The 26,008-nt window shown below is 36.4% G+C and overlaps 1 protein-coding gene across 40 annotated transcripts in view; it reads left to right on the forward strand.

Moving 5' to 3' along the window:
- PTPRD (protein tyrosine phosphatase receptor type D) overlaps positions 1 to 26,008 on the forward strand; it is a 508,136-nt gene that overhangs the window by 385,964 nt on the left and 96,164 nt on the right. For 22 of the 40 annotated variants that reach the window (XM_041763191.1, XM_041763197.1, XM_041763194.1 and 19 more), the window contains 2 exons: positions 10,563 to 10,604; positions 11,108 to 11,205. In XM_041763191.1, coding sequence (XP_041619125.1) covers positions 10,563 to 10,604; positions 11,108 to 11,205 — 140 coding nt within the window. The remainder of the gene's footprint in view (positions 1 to 10,562; positions 10,605 to 11,107; positions 11,206 to 26,008) is intronic. The other 18 variants (XM_041763202.1, XM_041763206.1, XM_041763204.1 and 15 more) reach the window with 1 other exon arrangement.

Here is a 26,008-nt window from a genome sequence, read left to right on the forward strand (position 1 = left end):
TCTTAGATGCTCCCTGTTGAGTCTCTATCTAGTACTCCATTAAGGCAACTAGAGATGAATTGAATTACTGTAGTAAACCTTTTCAGTTCACTTTCTGAAATACTACTGTGCTGACTTTTTTAAGCTACAGGCAATTTCTTAATAATGGACCCGGGAATTCATGTACTTTTTAATTTGGCCAAACCAATGCAGAGAGGACCTAAAAGCCAGAGATGATGTGCTACAGGATTTCTTTATAAGAGTAGCATGTTGTGGAAGTAGAGAAAATGATTGTTACTCAGTACCTTGCTGCTCGGCCCTGCCCTCATCTCCTCCGGCTTTTATGTGAAGTGTGATCTATACTGGAAACAACCTTAGTCTTCTAGCAGTGACAGAAGCATAGTATATGGTGAGTGGAAGGTCGGAGACAGTCCCAGAAGAAAAGAACCTGTAGGAATACTATCCCTCATCTACTCCAGCACCAACAAAGAATGTTTCCAGGCATAAATAGGAAGTATGAATGGGAACTGTGTAGAAAGGATTGTTAGCAGAGTGCTGGCAACTACAAACAAGGGAATAGAAGTGCCTTCAGCCAAGAGATCTCTGTCTATAAGTACTTCTCACTTTTATGGGCAATTTTGCAAATATGGTCAAATCAAAAATATGTATATAAAGAATCTAATTTCCCACAGTGTATGTGGGAATATTAGATCCATTTATGGAGAGAGCCTGTTAAATTTCCTAAAAGTCCATGGAAAGGATAATGAATGTTGCCATTGAAGGGACATTGCTTATCTCATCAATAGCTTTACAAAATTAAAATGGAGGCCTAAGTTTATAGATAGTATCATCTAAGTAAGGGTAGACTCATTACATCAAATGGGTAATGGAAGAAAGTGGGCCAAATGAATAAAGAGGAAGAAAGGAGATTTAATAAAGAAAGAATAGAATAGGAAAAATTGTCCTAAGATCCTAGCACATCTGCTCACTGGGGAAGCACTGTGTTGTGCCTTTTAGCTCAGGTAAGCAATCTGCTTGAGTTTGATTTGTTGAAACAGTCTATTTGCCTCCCAAGCTCAGTGATGTGACCGGCTGTCCTGAAAATTCCATCAGTTTACAAAGAAAATAGACTCAGGTGTTAATGTGAAATTCATAAAAATGTGACCATTTGCTTCAGCCAGTATAGATTCTCAGCAATGGCTACAAATTGCCTTAATTACTTGCCAATAGGATGAGAGCAGAAGGTAGGGTTTCTAACCAAATAACTTTTTGTGCTTTTTCCTCTTCTCTTGTTCACAAATAATCAAGGGCTTTCCTGGATAATGCCATAAAATGACCCTTTAGTAGGTGTTGCACAGTAAATGATATGATGTTCCTAAATTTTTGGATTTTAAACCTTTCAGTGTCTAAAATGTGCTTTTATATGCATCATACCTTTGGAAGTATAATCGTTTATCCACAAATATAAAATATGACATTCTTATTAATGGTATGCATAAGGAGGGAATTAACCATCCACACCTTCACTCCAAACAAATGACTTTCAATGAAATATAAAACCTCTGATTCATATATCAGCCCCTAGCACCTGAACTTGTTCATGAAAGCAAATTCACTTCTACTTCTGATGGATCTGTTGGGGGAGATAAAAATGCCAAACAAACATTTCCATTTGAAATTCAGTAGGTATTTCAGAAGGTAAAGGAAGCACAGCATTTAGTTCACTAATTCTATAAAATCTACTTTTCTTTAAAAAAACTCGTGAATTAAAATCTATTTACTTTTACTTTTTAAGTATTTATTCTTGTTGAAGAACCTAGAATATAAGGAGGCAGACATTTTTCCCTCAATCCTACCCCATACCCCAAATGTATTGAAAATGCATTCCAAGTTTCATACACATACAGTATCTTGAAAGTTTAAATACTTCAAAGAAATATACCCTTCACTCTGGTACCACAGATATACTTATCACTGGGTCAGGAAAGGGAAATCAGATTTCTGTCCATTGTCTCTCCAGTAAGACACAAAGTAAATGCAGAGAAACCAGTTGTCTTCAGTAAGACCATCTTTGCAAGGTGTGGGATGTGAAAAAAACACTGCTTTATCACATTTTCTAAATTTTGGATGACAACCTTGTCACTGTATTTGTGAAACACTGCATTCAAGCAGCTGAACAGGATGAGGAAGACTAGCATCTTCCCAAGAACAGGTGGTACCTCTGCTTATGTGTATTTCCATGAATGTGTTTTTAGCCAGGATACTGTCGGAGTCAGCAGTATTCAACTAAGTTGTATTTAGAACCTAAACTACTAAGCCTATTAAAAAATATATAGTTGGCAATAATTAGTCATCAGTTATTGGTATACTGGGTCAGTAAGAACTATTGTGAAACATGCAATTCAAATGCCATTGTTTGTATCACCCATGATCTACAGAATTAGTGTACTAAGTATATAAGAAGGTATCATTTAGTTAGTAAGGTAGACTTATCACCTCAAATAGAAAATGAAATAAAATGAGCAAAGGAGAGAAGAGATATTGTAAAAGAATATGCTAGATTTATTAACTGCTAATCAAGTTTTGCAAGTCTTTAAGTTCTGCAGAGGAAGAGAAAAATAATCACTTATTAAAAGATGATTTTAAAATAAACCTCTATTGGGGCACCTGGGTGGCTCAGTCAGTTAAGCATCTGCATTCAGTTCAGGTCTTGATCCCAGGATCCAGGGATCTGGTTCCTCATTTAGCTCCCTGCTCAGTAGGGAGTCTGCTCCTCCTTCTCCCTCCACCCCTCCCCTGGCTTGTGCTCTCTCTCACCCACACTTTTTCTCAAATGAATAAATAAAATCTTTTAAAAAAGAGAGACATAGAAAGACATAGAGAGAGAGAGAGAGAGGCAGAGACTTAGACAGAGGGAGAAGCAGGCTCCTCACAGGGAGCCCAACGTGGGACTCGATCCTGGGTCTCCAGGATCAGGCCCTTGGCCGAAGGCAATGCTAAACTGCTGAGCTACCCGGGCTGCCCAAATAAAATCTTTTTTAAAAATTAAAAAAATAAAAGAAACCTCTATTAATCTTCATGTATCTTTGTAGGCAGCAGTAGCTGGGTATGCATTAAGATGAGTTGATAGGTGAGTTACATGTTAAACATAAGTGAAATGTATCCATTACCCTAGGTTTGGAGGAAAGTTCTTTTTTTGTCTAAAAAATTTCCAAGTCTTCTTATAACCGTACCTCAAATAATCATTTTTCTTAATTACAAAAGCAACACATGTTTATTGGGGGGAATTGTGTAAAATAGAAAATAAGCATGTTAGCAATTGTTGTACATGGGTTGTGGCTACACAGGTGTTCATTTTAGTAAATATTTTGTATGTTTGAAAATTTTCATAGATTTGAAAAGGTGAAAAAAGCACTTTTAGAAAAGAAAAGGCAGGGGATCCCTGGGTGACTCAGCGGTTAAGCACCTGCCTTCGGCCCAGGGCGTAGTCCTGGAGTTCCAGGATCGAGTCCCAGGTCAGGCTCCCTGCATGGAGCCTGCTTGTGTCTCTGCCTATGTCTCTGCCTCTCTCTCTCATGAATAAATAAAAAAAATTAAAAATATTAAAAAGAAAGAAAGAAAAGAAGAGGCATATTTAAAATACAAGTAAAAGATTTCCTGTTACTACTCCAAATTTACCCTTCAGGAATAGTTACCATATACAGCCCCATGCCTATCCTTTTCAGATTTTTTTTTCATATGTATATTACAGTTCTTCAATTGATAAAAACATGTAGTAGGGATATAGACAAACAGGTGCATATACATAAAATTTCCTGTTTTAATATTTAACTCATAAACATAGACCTTTTCCCAAGTTAGCATTTAGGCTTTATCTCCTTCTTAGCAGCCAATGGTATTGATGTTATTCTTTTCTATGGACAACACAAAATGTATTGACTCATTCGTTATTAATGGAGGCTATTTTCCATATTTTACTCTTGCAAATAATACTGCAGTGAACAGTACTGAGCTCACATTTTTTCACATCTTTGTTGCTACCTTCAGATGTTAGACACCTGGAAATGCAAATACAAGGTCCTAGGGTAGGCACATTCACCATTTTGATAGAGATTACCAATTACAGATTTTTTTTTTTTGAAATACTGTAAAAAGCTTTTACTTACAGTGTGGCAGCCTCTCTGAGCCTTGGCCTCTAGCATTGGATAGAATGACTAAAATAAATATAGTATCATCAAAAGTTGATGATATATAAGAAAACCAAAGAAGCTACTGATGTGTGTTCATATATCTACCTTATCCCAACAAAGCAAACTTAGAATTTCAGCATCTCAGAGAAATAAACTTGCTTTCTAGTACAAAGGTGTAAGGGAATATGTAGCTAATAGCATCATATAGTAAACCAGTCACCACCTTTCTCTGTGCCTATGAAATTCTTCCTCTCTACGGCCTTTTGGTTGCCTTGTCAGTTACCATCAGAAATGTTATTTTTTTTTCCTGTGAAATTCTTTTTTCTAGTATTTGTCCCTCCATCTCACATCCCTCTCTCTGCCCACCCCCACCAAACACACACACACACACACACACACACACACACACAAACATACACACCCCTTCAAACAAAAACAACAAAAAATTCTAGTATTTGTACTTGCACCTTTTAAGAAAAGAAATTTAAAAATTGATGATCAGATGTTACAGCATAAAAGCCTCATTTTCATTCTGAGGATGACCTTAATATGTTTTGCCCTAAAGCATACATGGATGCTAGGTGATTGATGGGCTGTGGGAAACAGTAACAAACTGGCAAAAACTTGTCGAATCAGAAATAGCAGTATCAGCAGCAGAAATGTCTGCATAGCAGCTGAATGGGCTTTAAAAGCTTTTGAGGCATCTCTTCTGATCCATTAGTGCTATTAATTGGATCAATGCTAACAAAATCCATTTTTTATATATACTTATCTTCACCTTTTATACTGTAAGAAACTTACATATATGATCTTGCTTAGGAACACCATCTGTGTTCTTTATATTTAAAAAATCTTGGCTCATTGAATAGAAATAGTAAATCTCTGATATAAAGAAACATGGTTTGTTCAAATTCTGTATTCTGAGAAATCCTCCATAAAAAATGAGTCTTATTTATGCTCTCCAGTGCTTACCTGAAAGTGTGAAAGATTGGAACATCTTCCCTTAATGATGATCCTGGTCATGGATTAAGTCAAATTGTCATTATTGTTCTGCCAAGTACCAATTAGATCTTATAAATCAATGTTCTCTTTTGCCTTTAATTCATTATTCATTTGTGAAACAAAGTTAAATATTTCATTCAGGGTATTCTAAATAGTGCATAAATTATATTAAAATCTGACCAATAGTTTATAAGCTAAGTTTCTCTCTGTGACTGTTAACTTAGTTAAATATATTTTTATCAGAGCAACATCGTTGATTTGATGAACAAATTATTTTCTCCCTGCTCCATGACCACAAATTGTTCTCTAGACTTTATCTCGCTTTTGTTTGGAAAGGAGAACCATGAAGAGAGTATTATTGAATCATCACACATATATCCTAACAGAAAAAAAATCATCTCGTAAATGTTCTACCACTATCAGTGACCTCAGCAGCTCTACTTAGAAAAATAATTATAAAGTGGTTATTGGCATTAAATGCAAGATGTTAACATTGCCAAAATAAAGCAAGTATTTGATAAACATTTCTCTGTAGATATTTGAAGATACTGTCGATTAGATTACTTAGTAAAAAAAAACAATATTTAGAAGGCAAAAACATTGTAAATTGCAGATTTTTTAAAAATCTGCCAAATACTACTACAGGTTTTGACATTTTGAATGTATACCTTTAGTGTATCTTTAGTTGCGTGTTTATGTAAACTCACAAAATGTTGACATGAGGCGACCGGTAAATCCAGGTATGTATAGGAGCGCCTCTTTCCCCGTCCCTACCACTGAACAGGCTTACCTTCAAATGAAGCTACTATTGACACATTTTCTCTAACTGAGGATGGTTTATGAGGATGGTTTATGATGGTTTATTATGAGCATAATAGCTCATCACATCTGTGTGTCAGAGCATAATACCCCAGACATTTTCACAGGCCCATACTTATGTACATGGCACCACTCTTCCTGAGCATTCAATGGTGTAAGAGGCAGTATGGCATAATGAAAAGTGGCCCAAATAAGAAGTGACAAGTTCTGGGATCAAATCCCCCATGTAGCCTTAGTTTTACTAATAGTGATGACCTTGATCCAGTCCTTTTCCCCTATGGGCTTCTTTTTCCTGATTGATAAAATTAATGTGGAAAGGGAGGGGAAACAAATGAACTTGCAGAGGGTATGTATGAGAGATGTATACATTGTCACTGCTCCCCCCACCCCTAGACAACACTTGATGTCTAGTCTGTTTACTTGTGGATACAAGCATGGTGTCACTCTCCACCTGCTTGGATTTTAATTTACCAACAGAAGGAACATTTTGCTCTTTTAAAAAAGAGGCCGCAATTTTGTTAGCCATATGTGGCCTGCAAAGTTCTTTTCTTTGACTCCCACTGTATTTCAACAAAATTTTGAGGCAGCAGTGAAAACTGAGGAAATGTCACATCATACTCTGGGTTTGCAATTTCTACTAAAATCCTGAGAAATACTTATGTCTGATTCTGCAGTTCCACCTGGAAGAGATCTCCTAAAGCTGAATAGCATGGCCCGTATAGAAGGTCTCCATAATCTACTGCAGCCCCAAACATGACCCTGACATTGAGAATGAATGTCAGTTGCCATTCATCTCATGCTTATTTTTATTTTTAATATAATAGAGATTATTTTTGAGCTTCCTTGAAAATAGGGAAATGAAAGCCAGCCATAGAAGCCTGCCTGCTGCAAGGGAATGAGTATGAGCATGTCTGTTTGTGAAAGCCTTCACCATGCCCTGCCTGGTGTCTTTAATCATTTACCTTACCCACCTGCCTCCCTCAGCCCCTGAAGACTTTGCACCCTGGTTGAGAAGACCATAATCGCCATTCCAGAATTAAAACAGTAGAAAGATGCCAAAACCACTTAAGATTTTATTTACTAGGGAGGCCTGGGTGGCTCAGCTGTTTAGCAACTGCCTTCGGCCCAGGGCGTAATTCTGGAGTCCCAGGATCAAGTCCCACATCAGGCTCCCTGCATGAAGTCTGCTTCTCCCTCTGCCTCTGTCTCTGCCTCTCTCTTTGTGTCTCTCATGAATAAATAAAATCTTTAAAAAATATATTATATTTACTAGATGGACTAATGTACAAAGTCATTTAACTTTTCTGGGCTTCAGAATCCTCCTGTATAAAACGGAAAGGCTGGACTAAGTAATCTCTAAGGCACCTCTCAGTTTAAATGCCTTTTAATTCTTAAAAGGAAGCTCTCGTGACATTACTATCATAAATATGTACCCTATTAAAAGTAGCCATCATGGTTTTTCCTCCAACTTAACTGAGGCAGAGTTCAGTGACTATACCCATCCATTTTTCATGTTGACAGTGTATATTGTAGATATCATAGCTTCAAAACAAAAGCACTGTTCAGATTCAACGTGTGTCTTTAAAATGCACTTATGTTGTCCATTTGTAGCTTTCAACTGATAAGGTCATGACCCTGGCAAGTCCTCATCAGCTGTGAGCCGCAATTCAAGTTCTTTGATACTGATAATAGCTAAAGTGCTAAAGCTCACTAAATGGAGAATCAAAGCAGATTCAAGGTATTACTAAAAGAAAGCTGAGTGCGTTCTCATAAATCCTGATATAATTCTTGAATGGAAACAAATAAATGAGTTACAGGCCCCTCATCATAATTTCTGCTGGACTGACAGCCATTGCAGAGAAACTTTAAAAATATCAATGCCCAGTTCATACCCCCAGAGATTCTAATTAACTGGTCTGGTGTGCAGCCAGGAAAAAAAAAAAAAAAAAAAAGGAGTGTTAAGGCACCTCAAATGATGCTAATGTAAAAATACTTGTCTAATAAAAATATTATTTGTATACTGTGAGCAATAGCCAGATTGCCCAGCCAAAATTGACAGTGATGTCAATTTCATAGTTTCCTTAGTGTCTACTTTTTCATTCAGAATCTAACATGCTTGATGATATCACATAAAATTGTTTCCAGGTTGGACAATGGAGAAGTTTGGGGAGAACTATTTAACAGTATTTTTTAGTAGCTCTTTGGTGATTATTTCCTGGTATGAGCTAGAATTTCATGTTAGAGGAGTTTTATCCCAGATTTATTAAGTAGCATAACTTTTATGATGATGTTTGTTTCAAATTTGTGACATCGTACTTTTGCGCTAGCCAAAGAAAATAGTACTGAACTTAAATAATTCAAAAAGTTGATCATTCAACTGCATAGACTTTCTAGTTTATAGACAGTAAATTCTTCCTCCAGCTCGAAGAAAAGGTACAATGTTTAGAACCCTTACATGAGAACTGTGTCCAAGAGAGCCTTCTCTGTTCCCTATGTTTAGAAGTCCTATCTACCAGAAGTAGAAATGAGAGTTATAAAGAAGAAGGTGACTCCAGAAGTTACCTAGCTCAGCAGTTTTATTTTACAGATAAAAAAATTGAGATTCTTGATAACAAGTGATTTGTTCTTATTAGTAGATGGCAAAACCAGAAGGAGAACTCATATCCATACTCTAGTCTAGAATTCCTTCTCCTGTACCATCAGAATCCCACAAGTTCTCCTCCTCTGGAAACATCCATTCTGCCATTTTTACTTGTGCTAGAATTGTGATGCAACATGATACATATTGATTTGTCTTAAATAAGGATTCTTGAATGCTATGTTATCTTTGCATGTGATATATACATCCTGATTTAGAAGGTAATAAGTCAGTACAGGTTTACTTGGATCTCTGTATAATTAGCTTCCAAAGTAAATATGTTGATCACATCTTTGGTTGATTATTATGGTCTTGTACTGCTGTTATACTAATATTTTTCCCATCTCCAACTGGCTTTACTTTTTGCAGCTTTGAGCAGTAATTCAGTCCCCTACGCCTCCCTGATTGGCTCTGTGTCCTCCCTCTCTAGCCAAACCACCACTCAGTCCATATATGATAATAACTCTCTCCCACGATTCGCTCGAAAAGGTCTAAACATCTTTGTCTCTTTATTTTCTCTGTTAAAGCACTGTAATGGATGTCCACATCATTCCATTTCCATTTCCAGATAAGCCTTGAGTCTCTTGTGCCTTTGCATCTTCATTCTTGCCATTGAGGATGCCTCATCTGGATAAGATCCCTTTAATTGTTAGACCACTGTCACCCACCTACTCCCCCCACAGAATGTAAATTAGTTCGATCCTACGATCTGTATGAAAAATTTCAGAAATGGGCTTCAACATTTTTTGGTCCAAATACATAATTATATCTGCAACAAAGAGGCTCTTCTAAGCCAACTCATTTTTATGAGATCTTCCATCAAGATTTTAGTTGACTGGAAGCTATAAACACTAAGACACCACTTATCATAGCACTGTGCTAAATAATTGTCTGGAAGAAGCAAAATGGTTTTTTACTTAACTTACCAGAACCATTGGTAAGTTGGCATTTGAGATCATGGAACTTACTGTGTGGCTTTCAATAAATTGCACAATTTCTAAAATGTCCACAAAGTAAGCACATGTCGAGTTGACTTGATGGTCACCATTGCAGAGCCTAATACCTTCCAGAGAGTCCCAGGACAGCAGAATGTCAATAAGACTTCCAGTTTGAGCTCCTCCCCCATTCTTTTTCAGCTTCAGAAGCTGCCCTGGGAGGCATGCTAGTTCAAGTTTTTCTAGCCAGCTGGAATTTGTATACATAAGACTTGAGTCATCGATGCTCTCTCATGGTACTCTTAAAAAATTAATCACAAAGAAATAAAATGTAAATCACATGAAAAATGAGAAGACATTGGAAAGATACAGGAATCATCAAAATTAGTGGTGGATTATTTTTAACAGAATCTGTTAAATTAATATCACTTCAGCTGGCAGACTGAACTAAGACGTGCTGTCCCTGTCACTGCTTTCTTTCTTTTTCCATCTTCTTTCCCTCCTTATCCCTTCACCATCTGCTCACTCTCCTGCTTTCATTTCCCATTTGTGGACAAAGATGTTTACACCCGAAGTAGATTGTAGGTTCGCTAGGGGTTGAATAATGGGGATCTGGGGCAAATACTACAAAGCTGTTAGCATGGCCATTTCTAAATATCCAGGTGAAAGCTACAACCCCAACCTCTACAATCTGCTACTAGTGGAAACATTTTTGAAACTCAACATGGTGTCTAATTTTGTCATCAGTGATGATCATTTATGAACTGTGGTGCATGTCATTCTTTGTGTCCATGTTTGCATGTGAATGTCAGTCGCCTCCAGGTTTGTGAAATATTAAAGCGATCTTAATCAAGTCACACAATGTCTAGTGAATCCTGTAAAAATGTGCAGCATTTTTATCAGTCCTTAAAAAAAAGAAGTATATCAGACTATCCATTTCATTTTTTTTTAACAAATACTTTCTATTTTATTTTATTTACATCATCATTTCCTTTGCAGGTTCAGATGATTCCGGTTACCCTGGTAACCTTCATTCTTCAAGTTAGTTTTCCTTGATTATGCATAAGTCACTTTATGTTTCCTATCAAGCTACTACTCTTTCCCTTTTAGGCCTTCCTCAGTGTCTGTTTTCTTAGTTCACTTTACACCATTTAATTCCACACAATTTCCATTTCACACAGTGCAGGAGAAGGAGTTTGAAATGACATAACAGTCATTACTCAAAGCAGAAGTTGACATCAAGCCTGACTCAGTTTTCTCCGCTAGCTAACTGCATTGATTTGTAGCACTATAACGCTTTCTTTCACACTAGGAGTGTTAGTTTGGGGATTATGCTTGGTGACTTTTCATTTGGCTACAAAATTCATCCTTCCAGAGCATGTCCTGCTTTGAGTAACCAAACTATCTGCCTGCTTCCTCACATTAAACATCTTTACTACTCACATATTTTCAGGCCATTTCTAACTATAGTATTCTCTATATTTTGGAATAGTCACCACCGTTTTCATTTGTTTTCAAGTGTGTTTCTTCTTTCCTTTTAATAGGTATGGCTAGCCATCCTCCAATTCCTATCTTGGAACTTGCAGATCACATTGAAAGGTTGAAAGCAAATGACAACTTGAAGTTTTCCCAGGAATATGAGGTATTTCAGTGCATTTGTACTTGAAAGTGATTTGAAGAGTTATCCTCCTTTTAAGACCATATTCTTAAAAACAAACTTCATTCGTGTTTTCTTTTAGATATGACTCCGAATTGGATATAAAATTGATAGCAAAAAAAAAATTGATAGCAAATAGGCAACTAAAAAGTTTCTATACAATCAGTATAGTAGTTGCAGTTTTAGGATGTGTTGAATATATTATATTCAGTGTTACTTAATGAGGTTGATTTTTTTCTTTTCTGGTTTTATGTTCATAGGATATATTGAATTGATAAGCTTTCGTATACTAGATGGGTGCTAAATACACTAATTCATGGGCATAAACCCCCCTGAAAGAGAGAGGACAGAGAACAAATTGATTTCTCTGCATCCTTAGTTTCCTTGACCTGAAAACCCTTTGATTATGTACACAGACATGTATATGTGCGTGATTTTACCCTTTAGTCTTACAATAATGCTAGAGTTAATATTAAGATAGTAATATGTTCCTAGAAAGTTGCCTATTTTTGAAGCAATGATAAACTGAATAGTATCTTAAGTTCTGTGTGAATTCTTGATGAAAGTGAATGAATATATTTGTATATTTATGTGTATTTGAATATTGTAGTATTTATCAAGCAGGAAGTTTTAAAATGGGATATTTCTGGTATTCCCCAGCAATAGGGATTCATACTGAAACCAAGTCATGAATTGACAACTAAACCATCATTATTCTTTTAGACCAAGTTTGACTTAGCATAAGATTAAAAGGTACAACTAGAGTCTTGTTGTGCCAAAGAACAAACGGTTATTGGGTGCCTGAGAAGCCCAAATACTGCTGCAAAGAGTTGCTATTGATTTACTTAACAGAGAATCTTAAACACATCCCGGTTACCCCTCTTGTTTCTGTTGTATCAATTTTTTCCCTCGGGTTTTTATTTAAATTCCAGTTAGTTAACATACAGTGTAATAATTGGTTTCAGGTATAGAACTTAGTGACTCATCACTTATACACAATACCCAGCGCTCATCATAACCTGTTGTATCAACTTTAAATGAGGCTGTTGGACTAGATGATCTCTCAGTTTCTACCAGTTCTAACATTCTTAAAGGATTCTTTTTTAAGATTATTTATTTATTTGAGAGAGAGAGAGAAAGAGATCATGAGTGCACCAGGGCATGTGCACAAGTGGGGGGAGGTGCAACAGGAGAAAATCTTCAGGAAGAACCCCTGCTGAGCATGGAGCCCATCACGAGGCTCCATCTCAGGACCCATGAGATCATGACTTCAGCCGAAACCAAGCGTTGGATGCTTAACCCACTGAGCCACCCAGGTGTCCCCAGTTCTAATATTCTACCTTTTCAGTGAGAACCTTAAGAGGATCTCAATCTCAGGTGGCTAGATGGAGATCAAGTTATGTGAAGAAGCTCCACAAAAGAGAATCTCGAGCAATGGGGCCTGTGGCAGTCTGAATATGTGCATGGACTTTCTGAAGTCTTCAAATCGTCAATTTTTCATTATTTTAAATTACTATGCAGGCTAAGTAAAATGTATTGATAGCCCCATGACCTCTATCCTTGAGAGCCAGAGAGCCTTTTGATTCAATTTGAATATACAGCATCTTTGTCAATCAAATATTCCATAGAATTTTAAAGGAGATTTTATTTTTCTGATTGGCTACGCCATGTTTTTCTTCATTTAGAGGAACACTTGTAATTTTAGGAAACTCACATTGGATTGTGAATTGTGTTATTTTCTCAAATGGTCTGCTTCTTGTTCATTCTTTGTTCTTCTTCTTGGTTATAATGGCTATTTTTAAATTATGCAGTATTTTTAAAAACAGTTTCTGCAGGTTCTAGTTTGGGGCTTGAGGCTGAAAATTGAATTTTAACAAAGAAAACAATGCAGATGATAAATGCTACCTGCGGCAACATTAAAAACTCCTAGAAATCTTTTACCTTTCCAACCTGTTCTTTATTGTTAATCATGATTCTTCTTATTCTTTTGCTATGTGGTATTTTCTTCATGGCCCCATTTTAATACTTGATTTGAGATTATGAATGATATAATGAGTCACAAAAAATCAAAAATTGATAGCTCAACCTATAAGTCAGTAATTCACTCTCTGTCAGTATAGCTTTAAGCCATTGATGATATTTGCATCACTCAAGAAATCCGTTATATACATGAACTACAATAACCAGCCTTCTTTAAAAAGGAATTTCTTTAGAAATATTATACGTAAAGATACTGTAATGATACTCATTTAGCCTTTAGATCAGAAGTACTCCTTAAAAGTAGTTATGAACTGCATGCTGCCAATGTTCCCATTAAAAACTCCCCCAGTAGCCATTGACATGATAGCTCACACTGACTTTTCACCATTTATCATGACGATGGTCTGTGATTAAAGCTCCCTGGGCATGAATTGACTCTACTGTGCCTTAACAGCCATGAAGGAGATATTTAAGTGTTTTATTCATCTGTGATAATAGGATAAAGACCTCTATGTAATATTTTAGGCCACAGAGCAACACTTTGAAAAACAATTTCATTTTACTTGTTACCTTCCACATAAATTTAAATAGTTTTTTTTTTTTTACTAGTTTTTAGTGAAGAAAATGGAAGAAAGGCAAAGCACATTACCTTTAAACATCTAATTATTTTGGCATAATCACTATGAATTAATGATTACTCAGACTTCTCAAGAGGCATGAAACTAAATTTGCTGCTCTAAGACTAAAGCAAAGGTTAAAGAAGTGGAGGCTGTTTGCACTGATTCTGAGGTCAGAATAGGAGGAAGTAGATTTAGATTGCCCAGCATTATTACGTCATGTGATGTGAGAACTTCTTTTATTATAAAGAAAATTGGGCTTAAACACTGGACTTAATAACAGCTGGAAGAAGGAACCCGAGAAATTAGTAACAAGAGCAACTGCACCTTGAAAATATTTATAAGTATTTCTGGTTTTCATTCTGATATGGGACTGTAAAATTTTGCTAGAATTTAAGTAGCTAGAAGTTGAGGATGACATCCAAAATGCAAGGATTAAAGTTCTTCTAAAAGTTGGTATTTGTTACAGCCTTTGCATTAGCTAGTGAATCTATGGGCTAATTAAGAATATTATGTATATGTCTTACCAAATGAAGTCTTAGCTAATGCCTATGAATCTTTTGGAAGCCTAATTAAAACTTGAACTCCTGGTCCCAACAACAGAAATACTGGTTCAGTAGGTTAGCCATGATAACCAGGAATGTCTGTTTTATTTATTTTTCCCCAGTTTCCTTAAAATATTATTGACACTTAACATTGTTATTAGCTTGTGGTATACAACAGAATAATTTGATACATGTGCGTATATTACATAATGACTACCACAATTAGTTTAGTTAACATCTATCCCCTTACATAATTACAAACTTTTCTTATAGGAACTTTTAAGATCTACCTTCTTAAGCAACTTTAAAATATAAAATATTGTTAATAATCATCATGTTATACATTACATTCCTAAGACTTATTTATCTTATAACCAGAAGTTTGTACCTTTTAACAACCTTTACCCTTTTACTGCTACTGTCTATTCCACCCCAACCTCTGGCACCACTAATCTATTCTCTATCTCTGTAAGTTTGTTTTTTTAAGGTTCCACATATAAGTGAGATCATACAGTGCTTATCTGTCTCTGTTTAGCTTATTTCATTTAATCTATTGCCTTCAAGGTCCACCCATGTTGTCACAAATGACAATATTTCCTTTTTATGAATTAATAATATCATATTTTATATATTTTCTTGATCCATTAATCCATCAATGGACACCTAAGTTGTTTCCATGGCTTGGCTATTGTAAATAATGCTGCAGTGGATATGGGGATACAGATACCTCTTCAATTTACATTCTCATCAACAGTGCATGAGGGTTTTCTTTTCTCCACATCCTTGCCAGCATTTATTTTTTGCCTTTTTGATGTCAGTCATTCTAAAAGGTGTGAGGGGATACTTCATTGTACTTCACATTTCCCTGATAATTAGTTATGTTAAGCACCTTTTCATTTACCTGTTGGCAATGTGTATGTCTTCTATGGAAAAATGTTCATTCAGATCCTTTGTCTATTTTTAATTGGCTTGGATTTTTTTTAATTTAGTTTTGCTTTTGTTTTTTGCTATTTTATGAGTTCTTAGTACATTTTGGGTAGTGGATTCTTATTAGAGATATAATTTGTAAATATTTTCTCCCAGGTAATGTCCATTTTAATAGAACAGTTCAGGTGATTTTGATGAAGGTGCTCTGAAGACCTTAATTTAAGAAACATCATTGGTGTAGGGTTGTATATTACAGAGCATCATCCTCCAGTCCTCATTTCACCATCCCCTGAGATGGCAAATAAACCAATGTATAAGATTCATTTGACACGCATCACAGTCAGCATTATCATTATCAGTATCATATACATAAATCCTATTTAGTAGACTGATTGTAAGTAACTATAGCTCCTACACTTTGCCTAAGGGGGGAAAAGAGAAATTTGCTTTACTTATTATGAATTATCTATTATAAATGTATTTATTATAAATTATCTATCTATTATAGAGCCAAATGCTAACAATATAGGTATGCTTCAAGAACTGTTGTCTGGATTTCCTAACATCCTCTTTGAAATTGTCAACTTTGTGTTTTTATCTGAACCAATTTCATTCTCCCTTTATATAGGCCAAATTATTTTATCCCACCCACATATAGAAAATGTGGCCTTTGATCACATTTCCAATAACAGAGCATCCCTCTAAGGAAAGAGACCAAATTTTTCTTTTCAGTCAAATTCCAAATGCCAGAGAACAAACTCTGAACTCCAATTGACTCATTTTGTTATGGAGACACACATGAGGACATAGCTGCTAACAGTCCACCATACAGATCTTGCTCCTTCCTTGGGTTGGAAAGAGGGAAGTTACTATGGAAAGGTGTTTGTGAGCTGGGAGAAAGAACCAATAATTATCCACCACACTACTACAGAAAAGCACTATGCTAAGTTCTGGGCGGAAAATAGAAGTGATAAGAAACCTTTACTTCCAGGAAGTCCAGCAGGCAAAATCAAATACATATGTGCAAAAATAACAAAAAGAACACCAAGTTGATGATCCCAAATACTAATGGAATACTGTTGAGACTTAGTAAAGGTCAGAGTGAGATGAGGAACCGGGAAGGGTATTGAAGAAAAGATGATACTAGTTGTATAACTAGGAAGAAAACGAGTGAGGAGCATTTTGTGGAGAGAAGGATCAAAGGCACATTCAAGGATGCTCTGTACTTTTATGTTCAAACATCACTGGGAGTTTGTTAGAAACGCGGAATTTTAGGCACCGTCCCAAACCTACTGAATCAGAATCTTCACTTTAACAAGACACCCTGTGATCTGTTTGAAGGATAAGGTATATGTAGAGGTAGCGGGAGCTCTAAGGACACTTGCCATGATGGAGCACAGTGCTTCTAGTGAGAGCTGAGTGCAATGAAGTTAGGCAGTAAAGAGGGCCAAGAACTGTAATGAGTTTTTATTGCCAGACTCACCATTGGCAAGGGTGGGGTTGATTAATGGTAGAAACAATATGAAAATAGGCTTTGGACTCAGACAAATTTGTAGCCTGTTTGGAACACTTGGTATGGCTGGGGCCTTGTACAATTATATAACCCTATGAGTTTCTCATCTATAAAATGTGTTGCCATGAATTAGGAAATATGTATGCATATGTGCATGGGTTTCAGGACACACATGCAGTGGGGTGTGTGTGTGTGTATGTGTGTGTGTGAGACAGAGAGAGTGTAAAATAAGGACCTCAATAATGGTAGCTGAGAGGTTGCACTGTTTTTACATAGCCAGTGAAAGATTTTGTAGAGAGTAATTTTATGTATTTATTAATAAATGAGTAGTATTAAGTATACTCTTTCAGGGAACATGTGTCAATGAAAAATTATAATAACATATAATAAGTCCTATGCCAACAGTGTTTCAAGTATGATGAGAACACAGAACACACTTGCATGATGGTTTCTTGGAAAATTTCTCTGTTATTGATGTATATAACAGATAAAAAGGAGAAACTGGAGACAGGAAGAACAATTAGGGGACTGGAAATCAAATCTTGCATATTCAGGTCACTTAAACATGCAAATAGCACTGTTAGTAGTGGAAATGCTCTCACTTCTGCACATTGGTGCCCTATCCTTTGTGTTGTGAGGAGTGAATGATGTGGAAACAGCCTTCTCTCTTAGTTATGTTGATAAGTCCCTTCTTTTCTATAAAGAGCTGGTTCACTGTTGACTGGTTGTATTCACTCCACCCCTGCTGGTCGAGACACCAATATGGAGGCATCCCAGTGGTCACTAGCAAGGAAAGTTACAAAGTCAGAGAAGCTGTGAACCCATCTCCCAATTTGGTCTTCACGTTGCAGTTCTCCATAGAAATAATGCCCAATACCCATACTGCACTTCAGGTACATTATAGATTTTATACCTGAATTGAGATAATAACCTCTTTTTAAATATAGTCACACCATACACTTTCTTCCAAGTTCCAAATAGCTGACTTACAAATAGACATAATCATCCAATATCTAGTTTCAGTTAGCCATCACTATTTCTTTCAGTAGTATTATCTTAAACATATATGTTAAAACTAGTCTGAAGAGCAGTCTTTTTGTTGGATCAAAGCAGAGTGAGAAACTGATTCTCAGAAGGCCTACCTTTGACCTATTTTGTTCTTACCACAAAATCCAGTTCCAACATCATTGCCACCATCTGTGGATGTATATTATCTTTTATCTCAGCACTCAAGTGTCCTCCAGCATTTAGTATCCAGATGGGCTGAGATTTTCTTCCTGTACTCATGGCAACACTCACATCTCCTGTCTGTGTGGATGATAATGAGCCTCTTATTTGAAACATTCCAGATATCGGCGTCCTGTCCTTCTGTTTTAATAACAGCATGTATGTGGCATCTTTGTCTAGAAGACTAAATCCTTCACAATACTCTAGTGAGACAGGTAACAGAAAAAGATACATTATTTCTTTCATGAATAATGAAGTTCATCAGGACAGTGCCAAGACATATAGAAACCTTAGAAACTGTTGCTTGTGTCATCTTTTTAAGTGCTGAGAGCTGAAATAGATAGAGAGCATGTGGTTGAAACCTTTCTATCTCATATGTAAAGAGTTGAGAAAAGGGGGACTCGCTCAAGGTCACACATGTACCTAGAACATGTCTGAACCAGGCCACAAATTTATTCCTTCTGATTGTTAAAAGGACACTGTACCTTTAACCCACCTGCTCTAAAGACCTAAATATTTTACAGTTTGTTTCTTACTATGGCCTGACTTACAGAGTCCAGAAGCCTGTCTTCAAGTCTTCAGCTAGATCAGTATTTATACTAAAAATTTCTTTGAAAATGTCGTAGGGATGCTGCATGCCTCCCTACAGTGGTTTTCCTGATACACTTCCTATGACATTTCTTTTCTTTATAGATTTTTTTTTTCATTCCCAATGATAATATTAAATTTCTTTATAAAAGGACAAAATTGTCATCAAGACAATAATCACAAAAGAGAATATTTCTGTTTTCCCTAGGAATAGGCTCTTGGTATATTTGACCATGTGTTCTAGAGTGCATTTGTAGGCCTAAAGCCTTCATTATTAAATGTTTCATAAATCTCCAGGCCTTCATAATGCAAAACCACTTGTCATATCTACTTTCAATTAGTGTATAATTTATGTGTAAATTCACAAGAGTGAACATGCATTACAGCACTACACAGACACAAATAAGTAACCAGACACACACACACACACACACACACACACACACGACTTTTTCCTAGCTTTGAATGCACTGCAGCTTTCTGAAGTAAGAAAGTAGTAGATGACAGAGATCTGTTTTCATTTATTATGCAAAGTTGAAGAGTAGAATAGACAAGGGAAAAGCCTTCATTTTTAAATATTACTGACACATGATCCACATGAGATAATTTTTTTTTAATTTTGAGCAAATTATGGTAGTTTGTGTAATGGAATGAGAAAAAAATGACTTCATAAAATAAAAAGTAATAACAACCTTTTTTTTTTATACTGAGTCGAATGAACCAACTTTCTTCATGGGGAATGAATGGCTAAGTTTACTATTCCAAACTGTATCTTCTGGTACTCTAGTATTGGGAGCTTCAGTGAGAAAGGCATTGCCTGCTCTCTTCCTTAAGTACATGCTTTAGATTGGGTCCAAACCCCTAGGCCTGCCATTCAGAGCCCTCTGCTCACTGAATTAATGATGGGAATAGTGTGACACAGTGGCTAAGTACACAGGTGCTAGAGTCAGGCTGCCTCAGGTTGGCCCCTGGATCAAGCTATGTGACCTTACATGAAAACTGAATAATCTCTATTTTACTCTTCATCTCTACAAAGAAAGTAATCATAGCACTTACCCCATATGTAATTAAAAATTGGTACATATGAAATATTCAGCACAGTCCCTGATACAAGTGCTTAGTAGTCTTAGTAGCTATTACATCGAATACATGACATCACTTTTAAGATGCACATCAATTTCAGAGATATTAAAATATGAAAAAAATGTCTATTTTAGACTCTGAAACCCTGGCCTCCTCCTATCCCTGCCATTAGTCACATCCATAAGTCTTGGTTGAATTCAGTAAAATAAACACTAAGGAAGAAAAAAGAAAACATGATAATTTCATGCTATGTAATTAGCACTTACTATGTTGTTTTTTTCTTTTATTCTGATTATTCCCTGTGTTAGAATATAAGCTGTTCCTGGTCAGGTGTTTATGCCTTCCTGGTGCACTATTGGCCACATGGTAACAAACCCACCACTGGGCATGCAGCAGGTGATTAACCAAAGTGTGTGTCTGGATCGATTTCTTGCTAAATTTACAGTTCACAGAAGCTCTTTGTTGTGATCACAATTGCTGGTACCAACAACAGGAGCAAAGAGAACAAAGAATGTCTTACTATAAAAAGAGCTACTTTTTCACTTGACATCGCCACCTGATTTATCAGCAGTGAAGCCTTATTTTCAGAACTTTTCTCTCGGAAAATAGACTTTTATTATCTTTAGAAAATACAGAAGTGAATACATTTTAATACAGGCCCCTCAGATTTAACTCAAAGTACCTACTGATTAAACTCCTGGTACAGTTTTTATAGTAAAGATGGGCCTACCAGTTGGCAATCTGAGAAGATGGGGTTTTTTTGGTTCATAGCTAAGAACCAGCCTCACCAAGTAAGATATGAATGTACAGAGAGTCCCTTCCCAGCTGGCTGCCGTTCTGCATGTTGCAAACAAATCTAGTACGACACAAAGAAACAGCAGCTCACCTTGGAAGAAACACATCCCAAACCAGGGTGTGTATCTGTGTTTATAGTCTTTTATTATTTTTAAACTATATTTGTTAGAACTCAAATTACAACCAAATTTTCAAGTTTCAAAGTTTATATTTATTTGAACTTTTAAGATATTCTTGTGCCTACTTTTTTTTAATCTCATTTTCCTTACCAATGTTAAACTCCCTATCTTTATACTTGAGCCTTTTTTTTTTCTTCTAGGAAGCTTTCAACTTCAAAGAGACTGTAGCAAGGACTAAAAAATAGAATGGTTTTTTGAGTTTTATTTTTTATTTTAAAATTGAGTTGGAATTATAGGGCCAGAGTAATGTGTGCATGTAGAGAGAAACAGTAGCAGATGCTGGGGAGAGTGTTGGAAGTCAAGGAAAACAAGGCTTGTATTTGGACTCTGCCAATTAGTGGCTGTGCTGCTTGACCATGAACCAGTTACTTCACCTCTTGTGGCCTTAGTTCTGTCTTACTTATGATGAGAATATTAGCATCTACTCATAAGGTTGCTATGACGATGACTATATGTCAGACACATGGCATCTTTGCCTTTCTGTACAAAGCAGGCACACAGGAAACAAGTGGCCCTCAGGACCGAGCTTTAAACTCATGACCTACCTGTTAGTCATTTACTAACACTGCATTTTTTTTTCCACAAGTTGTTTTGTTTGTATAGAAGTCTCTTCTTCTTTTTCCAAAGAAGGGCTCTATGAAAGCAATTAGGAGAAGGTGAGCAGTGATTAAGTTGGAAGGTAGTTATGATGTCTACTAAGTTCTTTTTATATTTTGTATCTAATGGACTTTCTGGAAATCTACATGAAGTACACAGGAAAACTCATTTTCACTGAGTAGTAGAACCTGCCTTGGGTCTCTACTGTGAATCTGAATGCCCCTAGACAAGCTGTTTAACTCCCCCTAACTCAGTTTCCTTATTTATAAGAGAAGCAGCTGGAATGCATTCATCTGTTTGATAAACATTAACTGGAAAGGAAGATAAAAAGTCAAGAAATAAGCTCTGCCCTGATTAAATCCATAATCTCTTAGGAAAAAACAGAGGAAAGAACCAGTATTTTATAGGACATAGTGGGTGATAGTGGGAAGGAAAACTTTAAGAAGGGACAGTACTGAAGAGAGGTTTCCCAGAAAACAGTGAGTTGGACTCACTGAAGTTTGCTAAGATTGCAAGATCCCAGGCAGAGAGGGAGATGCACACACAAAGACATGGAGTTGAGAAGGGCCATGGCTTATTCAGCGGTCCCCAGTGTATTCTGTGCCTATCACTGCAACTTTGGGGTCATGCTGCTCAGAGGTAAGGCGGAAAAGGTGATTACACTCTTGAAAGGCTGTGACACCAACACTAAGAGGAGTCTGTATTGGGGGATCTCAAAAGTACTCTCAAGTCATGGAAATGATTTCCTGCCTCTCCTCCTAAAGCTGTAAGTACCCCCAGGGATCAGATAATGCATCTATTTCTATGACACTTGTGAGCACAGCTTCAGGGTGAATTGGAATAATGCTGCAGAAAGGGATTGGGGCAAGGAGAGCCTATTGCTGCACAACATAATAGGAATGTCTTTACTTATTTATGTATTTCTTTTTAGTTGTAAAAAATGTAGTGGTAGTATTATTTGCCATGATTTTTCTCCTGTGGCTAAACAGTTGGTCATGCTACATGAAAAATAATTGTTGGGCATGCCGCCATGTTGGGGAGTACAGAAAGGGTAAGAGAAGGATGTAAGCATTAAGATATTACATGTACTTGTGGATTTAGTAATGCCTTGGGAAACATTGGTCTTTTGGCTTTAACTAAAAAGTTAAGGTGTGCAGCATAATCAGAACTGTGTTATTTCTCATTTGCTGAGTACATTTCCCTTCTGGTGCGCATGCATCTGTCATCCAAACTCTAGCCAGAGGCTCATGGAAATTCTTGATTGAGTGCATTCTTCCTCCTTCATCCATTCTTCCTCATCCCCTTCTTTCTCCACCTTCAACCTAGCCACCCTTTCCCTTTCCTATCGCCTCCCCCATCCCCTCTGTCTCCCTTTCTTCCTCCCCTCTCTCTCCCTTCCACACCTCCCCACTTTCCCCCTTTCTCATCCCTCCCCTCCACTCCTAACTGCAAAATACTCCTTCACACATTCTTCTTTAGTATTAAACTATGTAACATTGTAATATTATGGTGATAATATTACCTAGCTTTTCTATAAGGCTTCATGGTATAGAAAGAGCTTTGCAGAAATAATCATGGTAGCAAATGTGTATGGCACTTCACAGCATGTTACAAATATTAACTCATACAGTCCTGTCAAGTAGGAACTATTAGTATCCTCGTGTTACAAGGGAAGGGAGTAAACTGAAACACAGGGAAGTTAAGTAACTTGTCTAAGGCCATATGGCTGGTTGATGGCAGAACTGGAATATGAACCCAATGGCTTGGTGTCAGAGTCATGTTCTGACAACCGTAAATAATTCTCTTTGATGGTTCCTCTAACGACCATTTTCATTATGGTATTAAAATAAAAGACATTTTAACTCATTATCTATTAAGGTGATTGCGTAAGATTCATGAGTATCTTTTGATCCCAAATAAGACATATTGACCCAAATTTCTTATTGATACAATTATATTTTATTTTTGTTTTTCAATATTATGAACATTCTTTGAACAACAAAAAAGGACTTGGTTTCCTTTGGGTAAGAGCCTTTGTAATCCTCCTATCCCTTCCTTTTCTTTTTTCTTTTATTATTTTTTTTTAAATAAGCAAGTTTAAAAATTATGAAAGATTACAGTTTGTACCTGAAAACAAAAAGCTAGCATTATACTCTAATGGAGGAAATCATCAGTCCACCAAGTTAACTCTATAGATTTCCCTACATAGTAGTGACAATATTTGTTTTCTGATCTTGACCAATTCCCTAGGAAAATAAAGTGGAGAGAAAGCAGAAGCAGATGTAGGAAGGATTAAAAGATATAAAAACCCAGTCTTAACTCTCTGAGAGAGTAGTTGATATTGGCTTTTTCTTGTCTTGACATTTTAAACTATAACCAGAGTCTACTTACTTGCTTAAACCTGAAGATTAAAAGAAGTGATGTCCTATGCTGGCAAAATGCCCTCCTCTATGCGTATCACCAAATTCCAACTTCATTTAGATAAGCCCCATGATAAAAGTAAAATTTGTTCACTATGATAAATTCAGCTTTGTAAATATATTAAAATTATATAAAATGTCATTTTGCCTTAAGATTTTTAAAATGTGGGATCCCTGGGTGGCGCAGCGGTTTGGCGCCTGCCTTTGGCCCAGGGCGCGATCCTGGAGATCCGGGATCGAGTCCCACGTCGGGCTCCCGGTGCATGGAGCCTGCTTCTCCCTCTGCCTGTGTCTCTGCCTCTCTCTCTCTCTCACTGTGTGCCTATCATAAATAAATAAAAATTTAAAAAAAAGATTTTTAAAACGTTATTTCACCTATGCAAAAACCCTATTTCAAGTCTCTGCAACTTAATTTCATATAAAAGCACCTAAATGATTTGAAAAGATAGAAGCTGTTACTTCACAATCAGAAGTTTGCCATATTTCAAAATGGCAGCAACATACAAACTCTTTGCCTACTTATATTTCTTTCTATTAGTTTCAGGGTCCATTGTTGTTGTTTTGTTTGTTTTAGCTCCAGCTTTGATTTCTGTGAAACTGAACAGTATGTCAAGTGGCTTATAACTTAATGAGCTGGATTCATGAGGCAGAAGGTTAGTGTTAGATGAGTGATTGCACTAGGTAACCTTTTCAGATTCTTTCTCTAAGCCTGGAATTCTGATTCTCTAATTATTATAAAACACAACTAAAAGTAGAGGTTATAAATATGATGTTTCAATGCCTGGTTTCCCTTTTTGTTTTCTCACTGTGGTGATGCCTCTACCCCCTCTTCCCAACCTTAAGCCCAGCCTCTTCTGTTGGTGTTCTCTAACTCGGGAATGGCAGCCATGGCTCAAATGATTGAGAAACCATAATTAGGATGGTTAATGAACAGTGAAATGCTGCCTCCCTTTGTATTAAGGCAGTTAGGGTACTACATTAGCAAAGGTAGGAGAACTCAGTCTCGTTTTCCCCCATGGTAATTAATTGACCTCCTTGTCATCAGTTGAGACATGAGAAGAATAAAAATTTTCAGCCTAAGTATTGGAATTGGTGGGTGTTGCTGTGAACTTGGCATTGATTTCCTTATTTGTTCCTTTTCTATTCCTTGCATATTGATCCTCCCTGTCACAGCTCATGGATTCTCCCATTATCTTACAAAAGAAAAAAAAAACTGTCTTAAAGTTTCAGAGGTTTGGATTCAGTGTCATAAAGTTTCCACTGTGGAGCAATATTTGAGGATTCCTAAAATCTTGTGTCTAGTCCACTCCTGTTATTTAGCGGAAGAGAAGACATTTTTTTCTGGGAAGTTAAGTGATGTGGCCGAACAAGATGTGGCTGAAATCATTCAGCCAGTTTCACATCTAACATTATACAGAAGCTGATGTTTTTTAGGCAGACTTCCTAGGCAAAAACAAAGTGTTGAATAAAGGGGAAGGTTTTCTGAAAATGAAACTGTAGTCATCCATGTCAAAGTTAGGTTAATTAGAAACATCAAAGAAGTTTTGCTTCCTATATAAGAACCCAAATCATAAACAGTTCTAAAAATTCAGGTAACTATCAATGATTGTGATTGATAAAAGGCAATTTTTATTTATTGAAAGGAATAATGGTTCATGGCAAAAAAAAAAAAATTATGTGATATATTTCCATGCATTTTCTTTATCATGCTATTCAGAAACAATTCATGAATTATAAAGTTCATGGTTTTAAGTTATACAATTCAGTGGATATACTTTGTATTTGAATATTAAATGGATATTTTATAAGGACTCAGGAGACCAGTAGGTGTTTTCCCCCTACATTTTGGTGAAGATTTGTATTTCTTTTGTTTGCATTGTTTTTAAATAACTTATGAAAGAACTAATGACACTGGGGAATTGTTTGGAGACAGAAGTGTCAGAATCCGGGGGTAGCTTGAGTATGGAAGGCCAAAATTAAGAGGAGACAGGTGCCAGATTTGATTTGCTTTTTGCTGTACTTGAATCCTTGATACTACAAAGGATTGCAGTCTTTATTGTTTTACTTGTGAATCTTCCACTATAATAATCAAAGTTTCTTTAGGGAAAGGAATGTATCATTTTTATTGGGGTATCCTTGTGACTAGCATGCTAAATATTTCTCAAATGAATGTAGGAATAAGTTTCAAAAATGAAACAAGAACCTGGCTTACTCTTTGCATCTCCCTCTTCCCAAGCAAAAAAAAAAAAAAAAAAAGACATCATTTATCAACCTATGAATAAAGGGGTGCCTCAATAGGTTATAATATTACTGTACT

This window comes from Vulpes lagopus, chromosome 7 (assembly GCF_018345385.1).
Source record: "Vulpes lagopus strain Blue_001 chromosome 7, ASM1834538v1, whole genome shotgun sequence".
Classification (NCBI taxonomy): Eukaryota; Metazoa; Chordata; class Mammalia; order Carnivora; family Canidae; genus Vulpes; species Vulpes lagopus.